This window comes from Mesitornis unicolor, unplaced genomic scaffold, assembly GCF_000695765.1.
Source record: "Mesitornis unicolor isolate BGI_N332 unplaced genomic scaffold, ASM69576v1 scaffold20452, whole genome shotgun sequence".
In the NCBI taxonomy this organism is placed as follows: domain Eukaryota; kingdom Metazoa; phylum Chordata; class Aves; order Mesitornithiformes; family Mesitornithidae; genus Mesitornis; species Mesitornis unicolor.
Window position 1 is genome coordinate 10,884 of NW_010170086.1, and position 19,669 is coordinate 30,552.

Sequence of the window (19,669 nt, forward strand, 5' to 3'; positions counted from 1 at the left end):
CAGTTGGGAAGACAGCTCAGATAGCCCAACTTTTCCAGAACTGCCACCCAGTTTTCTCAGTTCTTGGTTTGTTTGGGGTTTTGTTTTTTGATTGGTTGGTTGTTTTTTTTAATTCCCTTTCCCTCTATAATGCTTCTCCCTCTCCATGCCCCCAGTGGATGTTTTTCTTTGATCTGAAAATATGCTTGAGAAGGCTGCAGTCCTAGTTCCAGGTCCCCACTTGCCTCTGTCATTAAGTGTGCAGTTGATAGCTTTGCTGACTGCTTCATTGTCTGCACAACTCTCCCAATGTAGTAGTAGGTGAACTTCTGGGTTGGCAAATCCAGGAGGCAGGGAGTGAAGGGTGGGTTTTGCAGTAAAGACACACTTCTGCTGGGACACTGTGGGTTATCGTTGTTTCCATGTCTTGTAACAGGGTATCAGACTGTATGTGCTGCCTGGAGGATGAAGTGAGATTAGACTATGAACGCACCATGAACAGGATCAGCTTTGACAGAATCGTCACGTACAAACCTCAGACGTTTTCTTATGTCACCCTGCCAGACAAAGAGGAGAAAAAGGTACCAGAGAAAGGTACGGAGCACAGTGAAGCAGTTTGCACTCAGCTTGGTTATAGGACCTCTAGTCTTTCACAGAATTCTTGCTTTGCTGCAGAAACTTTCAGGTTCTTGTTAATGATTAGGACTCATAAGGGGCAGCAGCAGGAGATTATATGAAGCTTTTGAGTACATGTGCTCTTTTCTAGGGTGTATTTGCATGTTCATGTTACCGCAGTATAACACATTACCATTCATCAGCTAAGCTGCAGTAACTCTGCAAGTGTACCCTTAATGGCACCAAATGCATGGTAGTGTAATTAGATTAACTGCCTTCTGCTCAGTGCTGGGACTAGCTACCACCTTCTGTTTGCTGTGCTCAGCTGTGGTGTACCTCAGGTGTGAAAGAGGGCTCAGGCTCTTTAAGAGTCTTGGACTGGAGGAAAATGACTACAGTAAAGAGGGGGGGGTGGTATTTTCGTAGAGTCATAGAATCATTAAGGTTGGAAAAGACCCTTAAGATCATTGAGTCCAACCATATACCTAACACTGTCAGGTCCACCACTAAGCCATGTCCCTGAGCGCCATATCTACATGTCTTTTAAATATCTCCAGGGATAGTGACTTCACCACTTTCCTGGGCAGCCTGTTCCAGTGCTTGATAACCCTTTGTGCACTTCGATCTTCCAAAGGTTGGAGCACCTTGAGGTGGTTCACAAGTGGCCTCTCACAAATGGGTGATGTCATCTCACAGATGACTCATCTGTGCCTTGAAACCTCGGTGGGAAGATTCCTCAAGTGCAGTGTTCTTCCTCATGGAAACTTCATGAGCCAAAGCCTCAGGAACATCAGGGACTGAGACAACCCCTCAGCCCCTGATGGGAGGATGCAGAAAGTCTCTTTCATCTGGCTGGCTGTTGAGACTGCTACATGATAAGGCCTGTGCACTGGAGGAGAGTCTTTTTCACAAGTTCTGTCCCAGAAAGGAGCTTCACTCTTTCTCAAAACAGAAGCTGGGATGGCTATTGCAGGCAGTAACATGTTCCTTTTTTGATACCAGGGCTCATCTGGATCCCAGACAGTTCTTTTGATGAACAGCAAGCAGCTTTCAACTTTGTCTCACTCCTGACAAAGCCAGAAGTCATCCGTCACAGGTGCAAGATGAGTGCAGCAAGGCAGCCACCATGTCTCTGTTTAACTCAACCTTAGCCAAGCTTGTCTGCTTGGAGGAGTTTGAACAGATCCAGATCCAGGCCTTCACTCAGGTGAGTGAAGGAAGCATGGAGGGTGAATGCATGGAGCAGCCAGCAGGGCTCTCAGTGTGTATTAGACAGATGCAGCAGCTGCTGATCGACTCTCTGGAAACACACAAGCTGTCAAAGGAGATGTTGTGGGTGGGGCAGGGAGGAACTTGCATGCACATGTCAGTTTTATTAGGATGTGGGGAGAATGAGCTGAAAGAGACATAGCCCCCTAGTCAGCGTCAGCCGATGCTAACCATGCTTTTAGTCATATGTTGAACAAGTGGCAACAAAGGGCTACAACCCCTCTTTCCTCCTCTTGGACTCCATGCAGATAAAGTCTTGGTTGGCACTCAAAACTTTCCTTTTTTGTTTGTTTGTTTTTATTTCTCCATTCTCTCAGCTGCAAGGCACAAGAACTTTCATTCCTCCTGAAGCACTCATGGGGGTAATGCTTTTCTACACTTTATGTACTTAATTAGATTACTCTGCTTGCAATGCCAGCAGGCAGACTAGGACAAAAGTTTGCAGCTCTGTGGTAACTCTCACCAGAAGCTTTTTATGCCCTCTAAATGAAGGCAGCACATTGCACCCTGGATGTGGCTACATGGAGTAGCTTGCACAGGGTTACTCGGTAAATCAGTGGCAGAGGACATGTGCTGTTCCTTCCCAGTCCGGTGCCATTTCAGCTAGGCAGTGCTGTCATCCACTCAGTGACCGAGGTTGTTTTATTTCACACAAACAGCAGCTGCCTGTGGAGCAGAAGTGACACTTCGTGGTATTTTAATAAATTAAAACACTGCAGACTGCTGCTGCCCTTGGCTTCTTCCCCTCTTTCTCCTTGCTTGTCAAGAGAAGACAACATTCTGTCCTTTACTTGCTCATCATTCTGTCTGCACAACTTTTTATGAGGGACCCTGACACAGACAGCTCCAGGGATACTGCTCTACAGAAAAAAGAATGAAAAGGAAACACAATGTATAAAAAGAAAGAATAGGGCACTTACTTTTTAATACCAGGCTTTCTTTTTGTAAGTCTTTTGTCAGTGAAGGAGCTGGTATGACCAGATTCCACGTGTGCATGCATGGATTTGAGAGCTACTGTTTAGCTGCCACAGCTCTGAGAGAACAGTGACCTTTCAGAGCAGAGAAAGGTCCAGCAGTCCCTGTCAGCAGCTCACCTTGCCATACTGCTTCCTCATCAGCCCTTGGAGGATTACACAGCTTGCTTTGTTTCTTTGCCCTATGTTCATATGTTTCTCAAGGATACTTGGATCAATACTCTAAAGAATGCAGTAAAGGACAGCCTAAGAGATGCAGACAAAGGCTGGTACAACCTGGAACAGAGCCACTGGGTTGTCTACCAGACGTGCAAACTGCGTAAGCTGATGAAGTGCATCAAATTCATCCTTCAGGACTCTGCACGCGCTCTAGTCCAGAACTCACTGATCAGCTTCACCCAGCTTTTGCTGGATGCCTGTCATGGTATCCTGAATTGCTCAGAGGACATGGAATGGGGAGATGACCTCATCAATAGTCCCTACAGGTAGGGGAGGGAAATGAAAAAGGGGTGGAAAGAGCAGAAAAGTGTAGTGCTATTGTCTGTCTAACTACTGACTTAGCAAACCAGCTTTGCACTGTGTGGGAGCTTTAGGCTGGGCCGTTCCCTCCCAGTTCTTCACCCAACACATTTACTTAGGTCTGGAGGAATGGCACAGAACTGGCTGCCTTGTTAGTACAGGTTGCAAGTTGCTCTTAGCCCATCAGAACAAAGGTCTGTTACTTTGACATACTAAAGATTAGCCTCTTCCAGCATTCCTGGGAGAGCAAATAATTACTACTGGAATTTTTCTGAAGGCCAGGAAGAAGAATACCAGGAGGCATGGCTGCTTACTTCCATTCTTGGATTAAACCTAAGGAGCAGGATCTGGCCTGGGATCTTTAAAGAATACCAAATCTGGGTTGTCACAGTGCCAAGAATTTTCTTCTGTTGGATATTGATTTGAGCATTTCTGTCCTTCATGGTATTAAAAAAGGAAGGTTTAGAATTGAAAACAGGAGGAAAAGAAAAAAGAAAAACCTGCCATTCACATGAGACCTTTTATCTTGAAACCAGTGGAAGTCTTGACATTGACTTTAGCTGATCCTGAGCCATGCTGATAACATACAAGACTGGGAGATACTGAATATAACTTCCAAAAGGTGCCTTTTAGTATTATATTGGAAATGCTGAATGCCTGGTTTGAAGAGCAGCTGCAGTTTTCTCTAAAGCAGCTCCAGTTCTCAGCATAAGGTTATGACTTTTGGGGATCCTGGTATGTCATGATTGACTCTTCCTTAGTCTTTGATAGACCAGAGTTCTCAATGTCTTTATTGGTAAATTCAGAATGCAGTGTTTCATGCTTTCATCTGTATGGAACAGTCCTCCTTTCCTCTGCTTTCCTTTCTGGTCCAGTAGGCATGGTAATATCAGCACCAGAGCAATATGGTTGTGTGCCGTTGTCTCAAAAAGCATCCCTGTTAATCTCTTCCCACTGCAGGCCTCAAAGGAATCCGCTCTTTCTAACAGACCTTGTGCTAGACAGCAGCGGCGTTCACTCCAGCCCCCTTGTGGAGAGCTTTGAGAAGTCCCTCATTTCTCTGTTCGACAAGGGAATCCTGGTGACTCAAACTGTCCCGCAGCTGGAGAAGGTGAACTCTGCTGCATCAACAGTGGTACAGCTGTGCAAGCCTCAGTGCACTGCAGCTTGGCATAGGCACCCCTGAGCTTGTACTGAGGGAGAGAGTTGCAGAACTAGGTAGTTGGTAGTTAAATTAATTTGGACACAGTACTGTGCAAATGCAGTTCTATTCTGACAGGATTTCTTCAAGCTCCCCAGGCCTGTAGCTATTTTATCTAGTTGCTTTCTCTGCTTTGGTGCTGCAGGTTCTGTGGAGACATTTCCTAAGAAGCTGTGTTGCCCTAAGTGCATGGCAGCTGGTAAAACAGACTCGTAAAGGAAGCAGCACCTTTTCCAGAGCTGTCAGCCTGGCGTAGGTCTCTTCTGTGTATGCACCCTTCTGCCTGTTACTGTGAACGACCTGTCTCCCTAGATCTTCCTTTGAGGGAGCAATGTAAAACTGATAAAACAATTCCTGACACAGTGTAGGATGGACTGCATGGCTTCCCAAAGGAGCCACTAGTGATTGTCTCACCTCCTTCCTGAGGAGGCATGGTTAACTCTGCTAGTCCTGAAAGACTCCTCTCCTTCCTCGTCCAGTATGTGCTGGAAAACGTACTTACCACAGGCACACCCTTGCTGGATTCAATGGGCTTGCACAAACCAGAAGTGGAAGAACTGCATGAAGCTATGCATTCTGCCATTCAAAAGGCACTGATCCCTCTCCAAGCCTATGCCAAGAGATATGAGAAGTTCTCAGAGCTAAATAACAATGACATCCAGTACTGTCTAAGGTAAGTGGCTCAGACGAAGGCACCTCTAACCCAAATGGCAAGCCGTTTCAGAAGCTGTTGTGTGGATGTGTGTGAGAATGCAGGACCTGCTCTGAGACCACAAATGTGTCTGACGTGCTTCAGATGTGAGATCAGGCATCTGTCAGAGGGAGCCTTTTAGAGGACATTGGTGGTGGCAGTGAGAATTTCTTCCTGCCTCTGACAGCAGTCACATTCCTGTCATGTTTGTAAATGTAATTGGAGATATTAATGGCCCTAAAAATGACTCATCCTGTTTGAAAATCCAGTTACCATGCTTGACACTGACCTCCTTCAAATAACGTCTGTTTAGGCTGATAACATTCTGTAGAAAGTACTGTTTTCTTTAGTTTCTGCCTCATTGTTTTCACTGCCAAAACTCTTTGCACCTGTCCTTTAGCCTCTGTTACTTTAATGGTCGTCTTTTTACATCTCCTGTTTTCTCCAAACAGTGCGAATGAAGTCCTTTTTCTCTTCTGTTGTTTCAGCTTAATCAATTTACAAATCCCATCTGACAAATTCCTGTCTCTTTCCAGAACACACTGAAGTGCCTACTTTCCCTCAAGGTACCTCCTGATCTTGCCCTGTTTACACTAGTGCTTTCATTTTGTCTCCCTCTCCTCTTGCCTTATTACCTCTTTCACCTCTTTCTTTCACACCTTTTCAGCAGCTGAAATACTTTGTGCTTTTATTCCACTCCACACCTATTGTGCTCTAAAACCCACTGTAGATTTGAGTCTGTCCCTTCCTTTGCTCCCCACTAATGTTCCTCAGCTGCATACCAGTTCCATGTCTTCTCGTATACACATCCTCTGAAACTGGGACATGTCTACACCACTACGTGGGCGTAGCTGCAGTATGCAGGTAGGCATAGGCAGCCTGTCTTCCTCTGCTTCACATTGGTAACCATAGCAGTGAAGACACTGAAGCAGAGCCGTCAGTGCGAGGTGGTCACCCAAACAGATGAACTTTGCATGGGATGTCTTTGCTACTGTAGCTTCCCATGCTCAGTTAAAGCTAGCACTCGTGTACTTGTTTGTGTTACAAACACTCCTCACTTCCTGTGTAGGCATATCTTTGGTTGTAAGGTCTAGAAGGCATTGGTACACTCTCAGTCTGTGCTTGCAGAAAGTTGTGCACATATAAATAGATGCATGCTTTATTAATAGTAAATATACTCAATTTAATGTCTTGGTCCTTTAGATGGACGCTTCTGGACATCCTACAAACAGCCTGGATGCTCAGATAATATTAAGGTCTATGTTACCTTGTTCTGTTTGTTGATGTTTTTACTTACAGAGACTATGAAGAGCAGTGTCCCTCTGCCCAGGAGGTGATGAGTATAGTAAACACATACTTGTCTGAAAAGGAGAACCTGGACAACACTCTACCTAGTTCTGTTGTCTTTGGTCCCTTCCATGTCAATGTAGAGGATGTTAAGCAAAATCTGTCCACAAAATATAAAGCACTTGCCACTTCCACATTGGACATACTAGCTAAAACCCTCCATTTGCAAGTGGAGAATGTAAGTTACCTGGTTCAATAGATTATCTGTCAGTGTCTTGTCTAGTCCTTCTGCTTTTGAAGTTGCTGTGTTTATGAGATGGCCAAAAGACACCAACTGAGGTCATATTAATGAGGACATTTTAAAGATTGCATTGGAGTGATTATTTTAAAAAAATCTAGAGGGGAGATATGCAGACTCAACCAAAACAAGTATTAAATATACATAATAAATTATGTGCCTGAAAGCTGTATCTGTTGAGATGAAATTCTTCAAGACCCTGCCATCTTATAACAATGTGTTGGTGGATTGAAAAGATCTGCCTACCAGACGACTGGAAGGTCCTTCTGCTTGTTCTGAGGACAGCTGGAATATAGGCAATAGCTTCTGCCAGAGGGTTGTCTGAATCTGTTATTGTCATCATTTCAACTACAGACCTGCAGTTCCTCTTCTTCTTTTTTTGGCGGTCTCATTCCATTTGAGCTCAGATGAGATGGAGGGAGAAAGTCTGTGGAAAGAAAATGATGGAACAGGAGTGTGTACTCATCACCTTAGACCACCTTCAGAATAGGAAGTGGGTGGATCATGGAAGGTTTTCCAGTTTGCCCATTAGCAATTAATTACTTTCTGATGGTCTTTTCTCTGCTGTGTCCTCCTGTAGATCTGTGATGCAGATAAAGCTGTCAGCTGCAAAATGCATGGGAAACCAAACAGCATTGAGGAGCTGGCTGAACTTCGGGAGTGGATGAAGGGAGTCCCTGAGCAGCTGGCTGTGCGGGAGGTAGGGCATGTTCTTCTTATGGACAGGGGACACCAAGGGACGTGAGGAGGAAATTTGTTAATGGAATGTGTGGTGTCTCAGAAGGAGAACTCCATTTTTTTTGTTTGGATGTCTTTGCATGCAATGCCATAAGATTCCTAGCTTTGTATTTTTCTAATTCCTAAGATTTGTGTTTTTAAATACACATATAATGAATTTAAATATCTATGCAAAACAAAATAGCAGTTTAAAAACTTGCCTAAAAGACTTATGTACGCTTCTTGCTACCTTCATAATCCATTCTGCATTTGTGTACTGAATAGCTGCCTTCTAAAAATGAATGTTGTTTTCAAGAAAATTTTTCTGCTACCAAATGCTCACATTGCTGTTAACATATTTTTTCTTATAGGACTTTCTAGCACTGAGTTATTTCAAATTTATTTGAAGTGTAGGTAGACTTTTTCCCAGATGAACAAATGGGGAACAAAGGCATCAAGCTGTAAGCTGACTTGTCCATTCCAAAGGAAGAACCTGGAGGATAACCCAAAACACTCCATTTCTTTCCAGCACTTTATCCACTAGGTCATGCTTCTTTTCATTTATACAGAACAGAGGGTGATGATGGTGTGAGCATTTGCAGAACAAGGGGCTGTAAATCCATTCCTACTGTTCACACAGCAGAGGAGCAGCCTACATCACATTAAGCTTGTGTGACTAACGCCCTTCAAAGGCACCTCATGAAAATGAGGTATACACCAGAGAGCTGGAATCAGTATGGTCTAAAGGTGTCTATTTTTTGTCTCTTTCTCTCACCCTGTGCAGGAACTGATTTGTGGAGTCATGGAAGATTACAAGGTCGTGGAGGAATTCCTTTACAATCTTACTGAAGAAGATTTCAATGACAAGTGAGCACAAGGCATTTCTCCCACTGTCAAAGTGGGATGCTTTGCAGCAATTACCTTTCTCAGTGCTTGAGGGGCTGTGTCTGTCAAGACAAGGCTGTCTGTCTGTTCCAGCAGAACCTTCAAGTGCCTCTCAGGCTATATGAGCACTGAATTATTGTAATGAAGTTTATGGAGAAGAAGTGTGAGTTCATGCTGCCTTCTGGCCTGGGGCAAGGCAAACTGGTAGCTATTAACCTGTATTAACACTCTTTTCTCTTGGGGTTTTTTTTGAGACATTTGCAAGGTCTCAAAATGCAGTTTAATCTGTGTCTGAAACTGAATGAACACTTCCAAGGTAGGAATACTCCCAGGGTTTTCTTAGGACTAGGAAGGAACATGAATCTTGTATTATTACTGCATTTCTTTTTCATGCAGTCTCCTGTTAGTTTTATCTTTGGCAATATCATTCAGATTGGGGCCTGTCTACACACTGGTAGCAGAGTCAGCCCACAAACACAGCTACACAGCTTCTAAAGTCAGCCTAGCCTCGGAAGCACCTCTCCTGTGACATGGACTTGGTCTAGTTTGTCTGCAACCCGAGTGAGTCTCTGCAGAGTGCTCCTGAAACTGGAAACGTGGGATGGACAGTGCAAAAAAACTACAGAAGCTGCAGGAAAGCAGCTCAGCTCTAGGACAGCTTAGCACAGATGTAGCTGTGTGCCCATGGCCAGATCTCGCTCATGCAGAACTTGTAGGAGATTGCTGCATCCCCAGGCACTGGGAGGGGTATGATCTCAAGCGTAATGCTGCAAAGCTTGCATCTGGCTTTGCGCACAAGCTAGCAAGTCTGAATGGAGTAACAGGTGGGCTATGGCTGAGTAAGAACCAAGAAACGTGCCTTGGCCTGAGCAGCCACTTTGTGCCACCTTTCCTCTATCGCTTGGCACTCCCCAGGGCGCTCTGCAGAAGCCTTGCTATCCTGGGCTTCGCTATGGCTGCGTTACCCTGGCCGCTCACTGCCCTGCTTAGCAGGAGACTGGCCTTTTCAGTAGCCCTGAAAGGCCGCAAGCCAAGACTCTGACCCTATTTTTTTCAGTTCCTTGTTAGTACATTCAAAGACAGACATTCCCTCTGGATGCCAACTGTTATTTTGCTGTCTCCTAGCTTTTCAGCAACGTACTGGATTTGTTCCTTTTAAAAAGGCCCTCCGCTTCTCCCCAGCCCTCTCCATTTGAATAGCCTAGTCACAAGGACTGCATATCAACAAGAAAAGCTGGGGAAAAAATGTTTTGTTGAAACCACATTTCTGTTGTTGTAAAGCTCCCTTGTTTGGTGGGAGTTGGCTTTCTCATTCTGTTATTTTCAGCATTTCAAATGTATGCTCAAAAAGCTGCTTCTCCCTCTCTTTCTCCTTTTTTTCCCTTTTTTCCCCTGGTTTGTTTGTTTTGTTATATCATGTGAGTGCAGGTGGGCTGTGAGTTTTTGGCCACTGAAAATAACTATGCAAACTGAGTCCATTCAGCTCCAGCACCTGCAGGATGAATCAAAATTTCGAAAACTTCAGATCGTGGATCAGAATGGCTTTCAACACAAACTGGAGGAGATGCAGGTATTAAGCCCCTGACCATAAGCTGTTCAGAGAAGGGGGCCTTGAAGCTCTTGTGGCCAGCCAGGTGGGAAACTTTCAGATGAGATTTTAGTCAGATGAGTTTTTAGGTCTATGTATTGGAGGACCAAAAATTACCACACACATTCCCCTCCCATTTTCTTAATGGCTCTTGATTAAGAGTTTTGTTTTTGTGTTAAAGACAATACTCTGCAGAAATACTGATTTTTCACTGAGAAAGTGTTCATTGAGACACAATATTCTGATTCTTTGTGCTTGGGCAACACATGCAGCTCCTTTTTATTTCTTGTGCACTCAGTTCCCTGCAGAGCTTCTCCAATGGTGCCCTGCAATCAAGGGGGGAAAAGTACAGCATTCAATCATGGAACTCATCTCATGTGAAACCCTCTGGAACAATAGCAGAGTTTTGGAGCTGAGTTACCTCTGTTTTCTGCTGAAACAGTTTGAATGCTGTTTTTCACCAGAAACTCTTAAATGGAGAAAAAGCATGCCATTTTGGAAAAGCTGTGATCGGTGACCTAGATTATCTTGGAAATAGCCTCCCAAAATGCTAATAAAACAAGCAAACAAACAAACAACGCCCCCCCCCAAACAAACAAAACAAAACCACCAAAACAAAACAGAAAAGTCACTAGAGAAGCTCTGGATGTGTGTTGTTAAACAATTCTGGGAAACAGAGAGACCTATTAGAGCTGTCATTTTCACTTCCTCAGTTCTATAACCCATGACAGTATAAATTCAGTAGCAAGAAGTCTGGGCACAGATTTATTGCTCCTAGTCCTTAGGGGTTCACTATTCTCACAAAGATAAAAAGCAGCTGCTTATCATATTTACACTTTTAACCACCAGACCAGTGGTTATTGCTGCTTCTCACCACTTTCATCGTGGTATAAACAGAAGTGGAATGGGATGGGGAGAAGTGAAATTGTGAAGATAAAAACCTTGCCTTTGAATGTAACAAAGAGCACACCAGGAAGCCGAGATTTCCAGAGGCAGCGCTGAGCTTCAGATCCACACCTCATGCCTGCTTTTTCTCTTCCAGCTGACAGGAGGTGGATTTTCCATCCTGACAGATGTTAACCAAGCTCCTGAGTTGGCTGACAAAGCAAGGGAGGTCAGGAAGCAGCTGAAGGAGCTTCAGAATTTGGCAGCTCTTTACAACAGGGAAAGAATCTTTGGGATGAAAGTTACTAATGTAAGTGTCAGGTCCTGCCAGGACCCTAATCTCTGTTGGGCCTTCTAGGTGGTAAGCAGAGCAAATAATGAAACACAGTTCCTCAGGAAGGAATCCTTCATGCTCTTTGGGTTTGATGGTCTGCTCCGCAGCCCTGTAGAGTGACCACACTGCTCCATCCCTCCACTGTGCTGCAGAAGAGCTGACCCCAGGCAAATGTGGAAGGCTGTTCAGAGGCCTGATATTGGCACTTCTGTGGCAGACTTTGGGTGTCCACACTCAGATCTGAGTGCAGTTAATGAGGAGGAATTGGATGGCAGGGGTCTTGAAGCAGCAGTTAAAATATCTCAATCTCTGTAAGGCTGTTGCTGCAGTTACATACACGTGAATGACAATGGTTGTATAGTAGTGTGCAGGTAGCTGGCTGGGCTCAGATCGTAGCATGTTTTCCCAAGGCAACAGTTTATATGGTCACAAACACTCATTTTGCCTGTAGCTGTTCAGCTGCCGATGAATCATTGTCATCCACATCCAGCCTAGTCTGGCTGCAGAGCAGAAGTAGAGTTCACATGATGCTTTCCTACCTCTCAGTCTGTGGTTACTTCTCCTTCACTGTAGGGAGCCAAGTTTCAATATGATGTGCAGCATGTGCTTTCACTGAGTGTGTGTGGCCCTGCCATAAAAATCTCCTTATTCTGCAACAGAGCATTTGTAGAGGCAAGCTGAGAAAGTGCTTTCCATGCTAGACACATGATGCAGGCACAGCTCCACTGGATGCATTTTGGCTTAAGTGTGTAAAGCCCAGCTCTGCTAGTTTTGTTCCCTTGGAATCTATATTGTGGTCCAGGAGAAGATAGTCTGATACATCCTCTTGAAGTACACGTTTTCTCCTTAAGATTCAAAAAAGAATTGTGCCCTTTTTGGCCTTTTGACATGCAAGCTGTCATCCAGAGAAAAATCCAGAGAACTTGGTGCTTATGCTTGCTTTTTCTCTTTTTCCAAAGGACAGTAATGTATCCAGGATGGTTAAGGACTTCCAGCCATACTACGAACCGTGGACTACAGTATCAGGCTGGATGCAGTGGTATGAGAGCTGGATGAATGATCCTCTCATGGAACTTGAGACTGATCAGCTAGAAAAGAATGTCAGTGGCTCTTTTAAGACAGTGCAGAGATGTGTGAAGCAGTTCAAGGATTCAGCAGGTAGATCAGCAGTCTGGGGAAAGGAAGGTGGTGCGTATCAGCATTTTGATGTGCGGCACGTCACAGAGTGCTCCGAACGGGGATTGTCAGGATGTTACGTGGATGTGTTATGTGTCGCAGAGCCAGCTGAGAAAATGCTAGCAAAGTTATTTTTCACTTTTTTTCTGGAACTGTAATGATTCACATCTAGATGCTAGTTTGCTGCTTGAAGTACCAGTTTGGTATGGAAACCACCAGGCTGCAAATCCCCTTTCTGCCTAATTCCCAAGACAGTACTGAAATAAAAGCCACCCTCTTACATTGCAGTTAATATTCACTCATTTATATAAAGTAAAATAATCCAGACTAGTCATAGAGTATTACTGGATCGCCCAGTGACTAGACATGTGAGTTTAAGCCCTTATGCAAGTCAGGCAGCAAAGGAACCTGAATGTGTGTCTTCCAGGTGCTATTTTCTTGGCTAATCTTATTTTCTCTATTGGCAAATGAATTTAATGGAAAGCTGGGAGATATCTTGATTTTGTTATGAATAAAATAAAATTGCAAAATCTGGAAATGATCTGTGGAATATAATAACTATTTTCCTTCCTGCCTGAATGTCTGTGAAGTTTAGATGATTGCATCCAGTCCTTCCAATTCACATGCAGGTCTTTTAATCATGTCTCCTAGTAAATCTGGAATTGAGACTTCAGTCGTAGCTTGCGTTGGTCATTCTTCAGAGCTAATTCTAAAATCTCCTGCCAGATGGCTTAGATAGAAATACAGTTTTGCAGTGGGAGATTTTTGAGTCATCCTTTTTAACTTGAACTCGCTCTTAAACAATGCCATGAATCAGCCCCAATGGAGGAGGTGATGAGTGGATGCATGAGTAACTATGAATCATTACGGTAAACAGAAATACTAAGAATACCTGCTCATATTCATTGCAATGTTCCCTGGCACCTGGTAAAATAGATGCTCTGTCCTTGAGTTTGCCCTGTCTTTGCATACCACCCAGCAGGGAGTGTGAGGTGGTCACATCCTTTCTGTGAGTGTGCAGTGCAACCATGCAGGGTGCAGTAAAAGGAGACACATGCTGTAGCCAAATTTTGGAAAGGAAGCAAGTGTCATGTTCTTTGCCTGTCCATTGCCTTACTCGCAATAGCACAAGCTGAAAAAGGGCAGGATGTGAACAGCGCAGAGACGTGGGCTTCCAGGATGCCCTCAGAGAGCAAAGCCCTTTCCTTGACTTTGTCCTTCCTATGAGGCAAATGTACCTTTGATTCCAGTGTGGCCAGAGGCTGGCAGGGTCTCTCCTGCATGTTTTCCATTTCCATAGCTGGTTGTCATCCTAGATCCTTCTAGCTCCTGTCTACAGTGTCCATCTTCTATTTAGGGAGGCCTGAGCTGCGGTATGAGATAACTCACAAACTAATCTTGTTAAGGAAGTGAGGATCTTGAAAGAGTGAAGAGATCTAAAATATCTATTGGCAGATGGGACTTCATCGTGCTTGGGCCTATATTAAGGAACTAATATTTTTTTCTTTTTGTCTTCCAGTGAGCTCTAGTCTAAGGCACACTTCTGCTTGGCATGGACTTGCCTGTAACAGTCTTTTGGCTAATAGGCAGCTCGGCTTATGGGAGTGGGCTTGAATCCTTGCTTAGTAGCCATGTAGAGACAGTCTTTGTGTCCTCATTACTTCAACCTGCATTTTCCAGTGCTCTCTCTTGCTGCTTACCTACCCTGTATCATGCGTTTACAGGCACATCATACTTTAGACAACTTCCAGGAAGTTCCTTAAAGCAGCTTCCTCAAACACTGTTGTTGCTGATGTTCTGTTTCTTTCTTGGAAAGCCTGCCAAGCTGTGGCAATGGCGTTTCAAGACAAGATTGAAGAATTCAGACCATACATCCCCTTAATTCAAGGGCTGTGCAATCCTGGTATGAGAAACCGGCACTGGGAGGTGCTGTCAGAAGCTATTAACGTGGATATCAAGCTAGAACCCAGTCTGACAGTTGGTCGCTGCTTGGACTTGAGCCTGCTGGACCGTATCGAGAGCATTACCAAAGTAGCTGAGATAGCTGGCAAGGAATACGCCATTGAGAAAGCAAGGAAAGAGAGACTTGGTTGCTTCTCAAATACATTTGTGTTAGCAGGTAATTATTGCCTTGAGTGATGTTCCTGTTGCCCCAGAGCATTAGACGCAAGTAAAGTGGCAGCCTTTAGAGAGGGGAGCAGTAGCCACACAACTAAGTTCACACACTAGAAGAAGTAATTTTGCCTTGTGTAAAATCTACAGTTGTAGCATAACAGTGCTGCCTGATGGTTATGCTGCTCAACTGCTTGGGTCTCACACCTCACTGGGATTAATAACTGTTTAAGTTAAAATAAATTGATTGTCTGCATTCTGCCATTCAGATGTTATGTCAGGGAGATTAGGTGTGACTGGAAACGGAGGTGGCAAACCCTTTCACACAGTAAACATGTGCAGGGAAGACTTGCTGGCTCTGGAGATTCATAGGCTAGACAGTCTTTCAGCTTTGGTTCGCCAGTTTGGATGTGACCTAAGATGGTCTTGATTGAAAGTCATTACCTTCTGGCAGCTTTTGTTCTCTGACATCTCAGATGAGTTCCCAGTGGGTAGCTACCCCTTTCACAAAGCTGTTGTTAACCATAATCCTTAATAGGCACTTTGCTGGCAACCTCTGTGCATGCAGTGGAATAAATGGGCCTGGAGATGAAATTGCTCTTTTTTCTCCTCAAGGTGTTCCTTTCAGGACAGCGTTGAGGTGTTGAGTCCATGGGCAATGCAGAGGAAATGCTGTTGCAGAGCGTGTCACACATTAAATACACAGCTGCAGTTGCCAGTGGAATCCAAGGCCAAAATCTGTCACCTGCTAGAGAGGGACATTAAGGCAGTTGTGGAAGCTGGACAACCATTGCACAGGTTGTGTCTGAAAATTACGTTGCTTGTCCCTCTGTTCCAGGCACTCAACAAGATGGACAGTGAGTGGAACTCCGCTGTATTTGCTGTGACGCTTTACAAAGACAGCTGTACCTTCACTGTGAAAAACACCGATGAAGCTTCTCAGCTCCTAGATGATCACATTGGAATGGTTCAGAGCATGTCCTTCTCGCCATTCAAGAAACCTTGTGAGGAAAGGATGAACACATGGGAAAACAAGCTGAAGATGACACAGGTATTGGTTTCTTAACCGCACACGTGGTGCAGGCAGGCAGCTGGGCTTTGCTGCCATGCTTGAACATGGACACTCTAAAGTTGCTGCTAGGGAACTAGGAGGTCAACTGTCAAGAGAATATCAGTCGTTAGGGAGGATGAGGGCCTGTCAAAGCCCTCTGACTCCAGTAAGAGAGCGGATAAACTCAAAGCTTTATTCTGCAAACAGCAATGATGAAATACCAGCTCGTTTGCTGCCTATTGCAATTTTTTTGATGAGGCCAGGACTCTCCTGTTGCTGTGAATAGTCCTACTGGCATCTTTAATCATACCATACTAAGTGGACCTTACAGATTCTTACAGGCCCTGTGAAATCCATGCTTATCATTCACATCTCAGTGTAGGAAAGCGTGTGGAAGACTGCTGTTTAGAGCAGGATCTGGCAAACCTTGCCAACACTTCTTCATCAGACCAGAGCCTGAATGCACCCAGCAGGACTCAGACAGCAGAACAGTGTTTTGCTGCGGGAGAAAAATTCCACTGCAAGCATCTGGCTGGAGAACGCTGTGTAAATGCTGGTGTTTGATGCACAGCAGCACTGTTATCTTTTCTTCATAATTACTTTATTCTGTTCATTGGTGCTTACCATCTGGGTGTGCTTGGGCCATGGGCTGCCAGAGTGCTGGCTTTGCCTTATGAGGATATAGAAATGTTACTCTAAGCTCTAAGGCAGTAGGTGACTTGGGGAAGTTCAGTTATTTACTGTGTGTTTTGGCTGTGTTTTTGTCCATGTTTTCATGCTGCCCCTTCTCCCTCTTCTTTTGTTTGCTTTCATTCCTGCCACTGAAGAGCCATGAATTCCCTCTGAGAAGGGGCTTATCAGGGTTAGCTGGTGGAGTATGGCAAATGTCACTGTCTGTATTACTGGGAAATGGTAGATAGCACTGAAAGGGAGTGAATCACTTGAGCTGCTTTGCAGTGTTGGGCAGGTTCCCCATAGCTTCCAATCTCCCATGCCTAAAAATGAGGAGGAGGATGTTCTTCCAACCTAATTCTTGCTCATTTGAATGCCTGACAAGCAGGGTTTCCTATCTGATATATAACTTAAATGTTTAACTTTTCATTCATTCTCTTAATTCAGAGTGCTCTTCAAAGATCTTTTCATGGATTATTCTCCCAGGCTGGGGCTGCAGTATATCAGGCAGGACAGAGGTTATGACAGGTTTGCAGTCTGCATATTTTATTTCTCATTCTTCTTCCCCCCAGAAGCTCTTTTCACAAAATAAAATCCCCATCTTGCTGTGTGTTCACATAGCACTATCTTCTGTAAATTACAGAAAAACAAGCCACTGAAATTTGACCTAGCACCACAAAGTCCCTTTGAGCTTTACTATTGGCTTACACATAGATCTAAACTACCCTCTCTAAACTAGTGGGTGTTGGTTCTGATGTCTACTGACAACAGTCAGCAAACGAGGGGATGGTTACATTATTTCATCATTATTTGGGAAGGAGCTTCCAACTCCTGATGCTGCAGGTAGATTTTAGAATTGTTGAATTTTTTAAATTTTTTTTTTAAACCCACTCCAGTGCAGTTTGAATGGCTTTGTCAAACGGATTCATAGCATGGTGTCCTGATACGCCCTTCTTCCTTCCCATTAGGATGTCCTAGATGAATGGCTGAACTGCCAGCGGTCTTGGCTCTACTTGAAGCCCATCTTTAGGTCAGAGGACATCAAAAGACAGCTCCCATTGGAAAGCCAGCACTACCAGGCCATGGATAAGGACTGGAGTAACATCATGAAGAATGCTAATGAAAACCCTGAGGTGTGTGCCTTGATGAAAGCCAATGCAGGTATCCCAAATTCCCTGCAACTGTGCTTACACAAGGACTACCTTTGAGTTGTTGCTTTTGTAATGGTGTGGGCACGAGCAGCATTGTATAAATCATGGGACCTTGGCCAGGGTGATGTGCTATGTTTCTTCTCTTGGAACATGGCCTTTCATTCTGGTGTCCAAACAGAGTCATTCCTGCGATGCCTTGCACCAGGCTGTCCACACCACCAGATGCCTTCTTCTCACCACACAGACTCCCTACCTCCAATGACTCTTGAAACCAGCCCTGCTATAACCCTAATCCACAAGATATCTCCTTTGATTCCTCCTCAAGACTCTTTAAAAATTTTTAGAGCCATTGTTTGGCTCTTATGCTGCTGTTTGCCTGTTTCTGTGTTCTGGTAGCAGTGCTCTGTGATTCTCTGTTCTCTAGTCTCCACTTCCCAGGATTCCACCACTGCTTACATTCTGTATTACAAATGTTGGTATTTAGGGGAGCCCAGAAATGTGCTTGTCACATCCGTAAGCGCTGTTTCCCCTACTTGCCCACAAAGCTCACACCTCTCCAGATCCCTGTGAAAGTTCTCCTGTGAATGAGTCATTTCAATCCTATCATCACTGGGCAACCCAATTATCTCCACGGCCTTATCTTCCACATGCTCAAAATACGGATGCTTCCTCTGTTCTCTATCCTGTTTATAGGTGATTTCTTTGTGCCCTGATCCTACGCTACTAGAGAACCTGCGAAATGGTAACAGACTACTAGAACTTGTGCATAAAGGGCTGAGTGAATATCTGGAGACCAAGAGAGGTGCTTTTCCCAGGTAACCCCAAATTTCAGTGGGCTAGATCACACTCCCTGGTTCAGAAAATATGAAAGGAGAGGCTCACTTCAGTTCACTCTGCCAAGAAAGAGCAAAACAGTCTAAGCTTAGGATGTTGTCACAAGACTGGAACCATAAGCAAGGCTGTGCCTTTCAATGCTGCCATCTGATGGGGAGAAAACAGGCAGACACAAATGTTGTGAGTTAAGGGCAGTGTGGTAGCATCATTGCATATGTGTGTCTCATGATTGGCCTAGAAAGGATGGGGTAAAATGAAAACCTTTGTGTAATTCTGTCCCATATTCCTTAAGGAATACTTTGATTCTTTGATACTCATTTAAACCTGCTTTGCATGGGAATAACTGACTTCTGCAGATGAAGTCTGTCTCTACAGAAAGGTTCATGGCTGGCCCGTGGCTGCTACTCTCCTACACAAATACAAAGAGATCAGCGAGCAGTCAGAAACAGCGTCTCAAGCATTAGGCTTGTTCCTCATCTTGCCAGGACTGAGCCTCTGATGCTACAGTACAGAGAGCCTCCCCTTATGCCTCGCTCTGTGTTTCTAGGTTCTGCTTCCTTTCAGACGATGAGCTGCTGGAAATACTGTCTCAGACAAAAGACCCCACTGCTGTACAGCCTCATCTCTGAAAATGCTTTGAGAACATTGCAAAGGTAGGCAACATGGCTTGGCCCACCTTTGGGAACTTGGAGGCGTTCGGAGATCTGGAGAAGTGTTCACATTCTGCTGTGTGAAAATGTGTCTCCTGGGAACCTGTAACTGTACCATAGGCATTACAAGGTACTGCCTGCCCTGGAGTGGGATTCAAGCAACCCCACTTCAGACAGAAAGCCAGTGAACTGGGCATTCTCAATTGCCTTTTAGACAGTGAGGGGAAAATAGGAGTCTGCAAAAAGCAATTTACAGAAATTCACTTAGACACCCATCTTAGGAGAGGACGCTCCTTCTGGAGATGTCTGTCCATACCACTGTGGAGGCCAAGAGAAATAGCTCAGATTTAGCAGTCTAATCGCAGGCACCTCGTTAAGATGGAATCTTACTCTCGCTGACTGCCTCAGGAGGGACAAGGAGTAAACAAGCCTGAACTGAATTAAGTTTCTGCCTTCATCCCTGCTTAGGAGCTGGGGTTAACTCAGCGATTTTTCCCTCTTTATTATTCCTAATAGACTTCAAGCACCATGGCTAGTCACAGCTTGAACCACCACAATACTCAGACGCTAAAACCAATCTAGTCATTAGCTTGGGAAAATAGAAAGGAAATTGAACTGGAAACCTGGTACAAAGCCAGTGGAATTAATAACGGGACTTTCAGTGATATGCTGGGGCACTGGAGAAGCTGTTAAAATTTTACTTTTAAAACTAGGGACTGTGACCTCAAGGGAAATTATTTGAATCTACAGAACTGAACAGAAACCAAGGGTTTGAATCCTA

The 19,669-nt window shown here is 44.5% G+C and overlaps 1 protein-coding gene across 1 annotated transcript in view; it reads left to right on the forward strand.

Annotated features, from left to right (window-relative positions):
- Positions 1 to 19,669, forward strand: part of LOC104536855 (dynein heavy chain 1, axonemal-like) — a gene marked incomplete at its 3' end in the record, with an annotated part of 39,799 nt that overhangs the window by 8,003 nt on the left and 12,127 nt on the right. Inside the window, 17 exon segments of the mRNA XM_010179584.1 lie at positions 416 to 573; positions 1,597 to 1,680; positions 1,683 to 1,805; positions 3,001 to 3,322; positions 4,317 to 4,467; positions 5,037 to 5,230; positions 6,548 to 6,773; positions 7,414 to 7,533; positions 8,335 to 8,417; positions 9,864 to 10,005; positions 11,066 to 11,218; positions 12,202 to 12,400; positions 14,235 to 14,488; positions 15,369 to 15,581; positions 17,222 to 17,386; positions 18,098 to 18,219; positions 18,786 to 18,891. Of these exon segments, the coding sequence (XP_010177886.1) occupies positions 416 to 573; positions 1,597 to 1,680; positions 1,683 to 1,805; positions 3,001 to 3,322; positions 4,317 to 4,467; positions 5,037 to 5,230; positions 6,548 to 6,773; positions 7,414 to 7,533; positions 8,335 to 8,417; positions 9,864 to 10,005; positions 11,066 to 11,218; positions 12,202 to 12,400; positions 14,235 to 14,488; positions 15,369 to 15,581; positions 17,222 to 17,386; positions 18,098 to 18,219; positions 18,786 to 18,891 (2,815 nt within the window).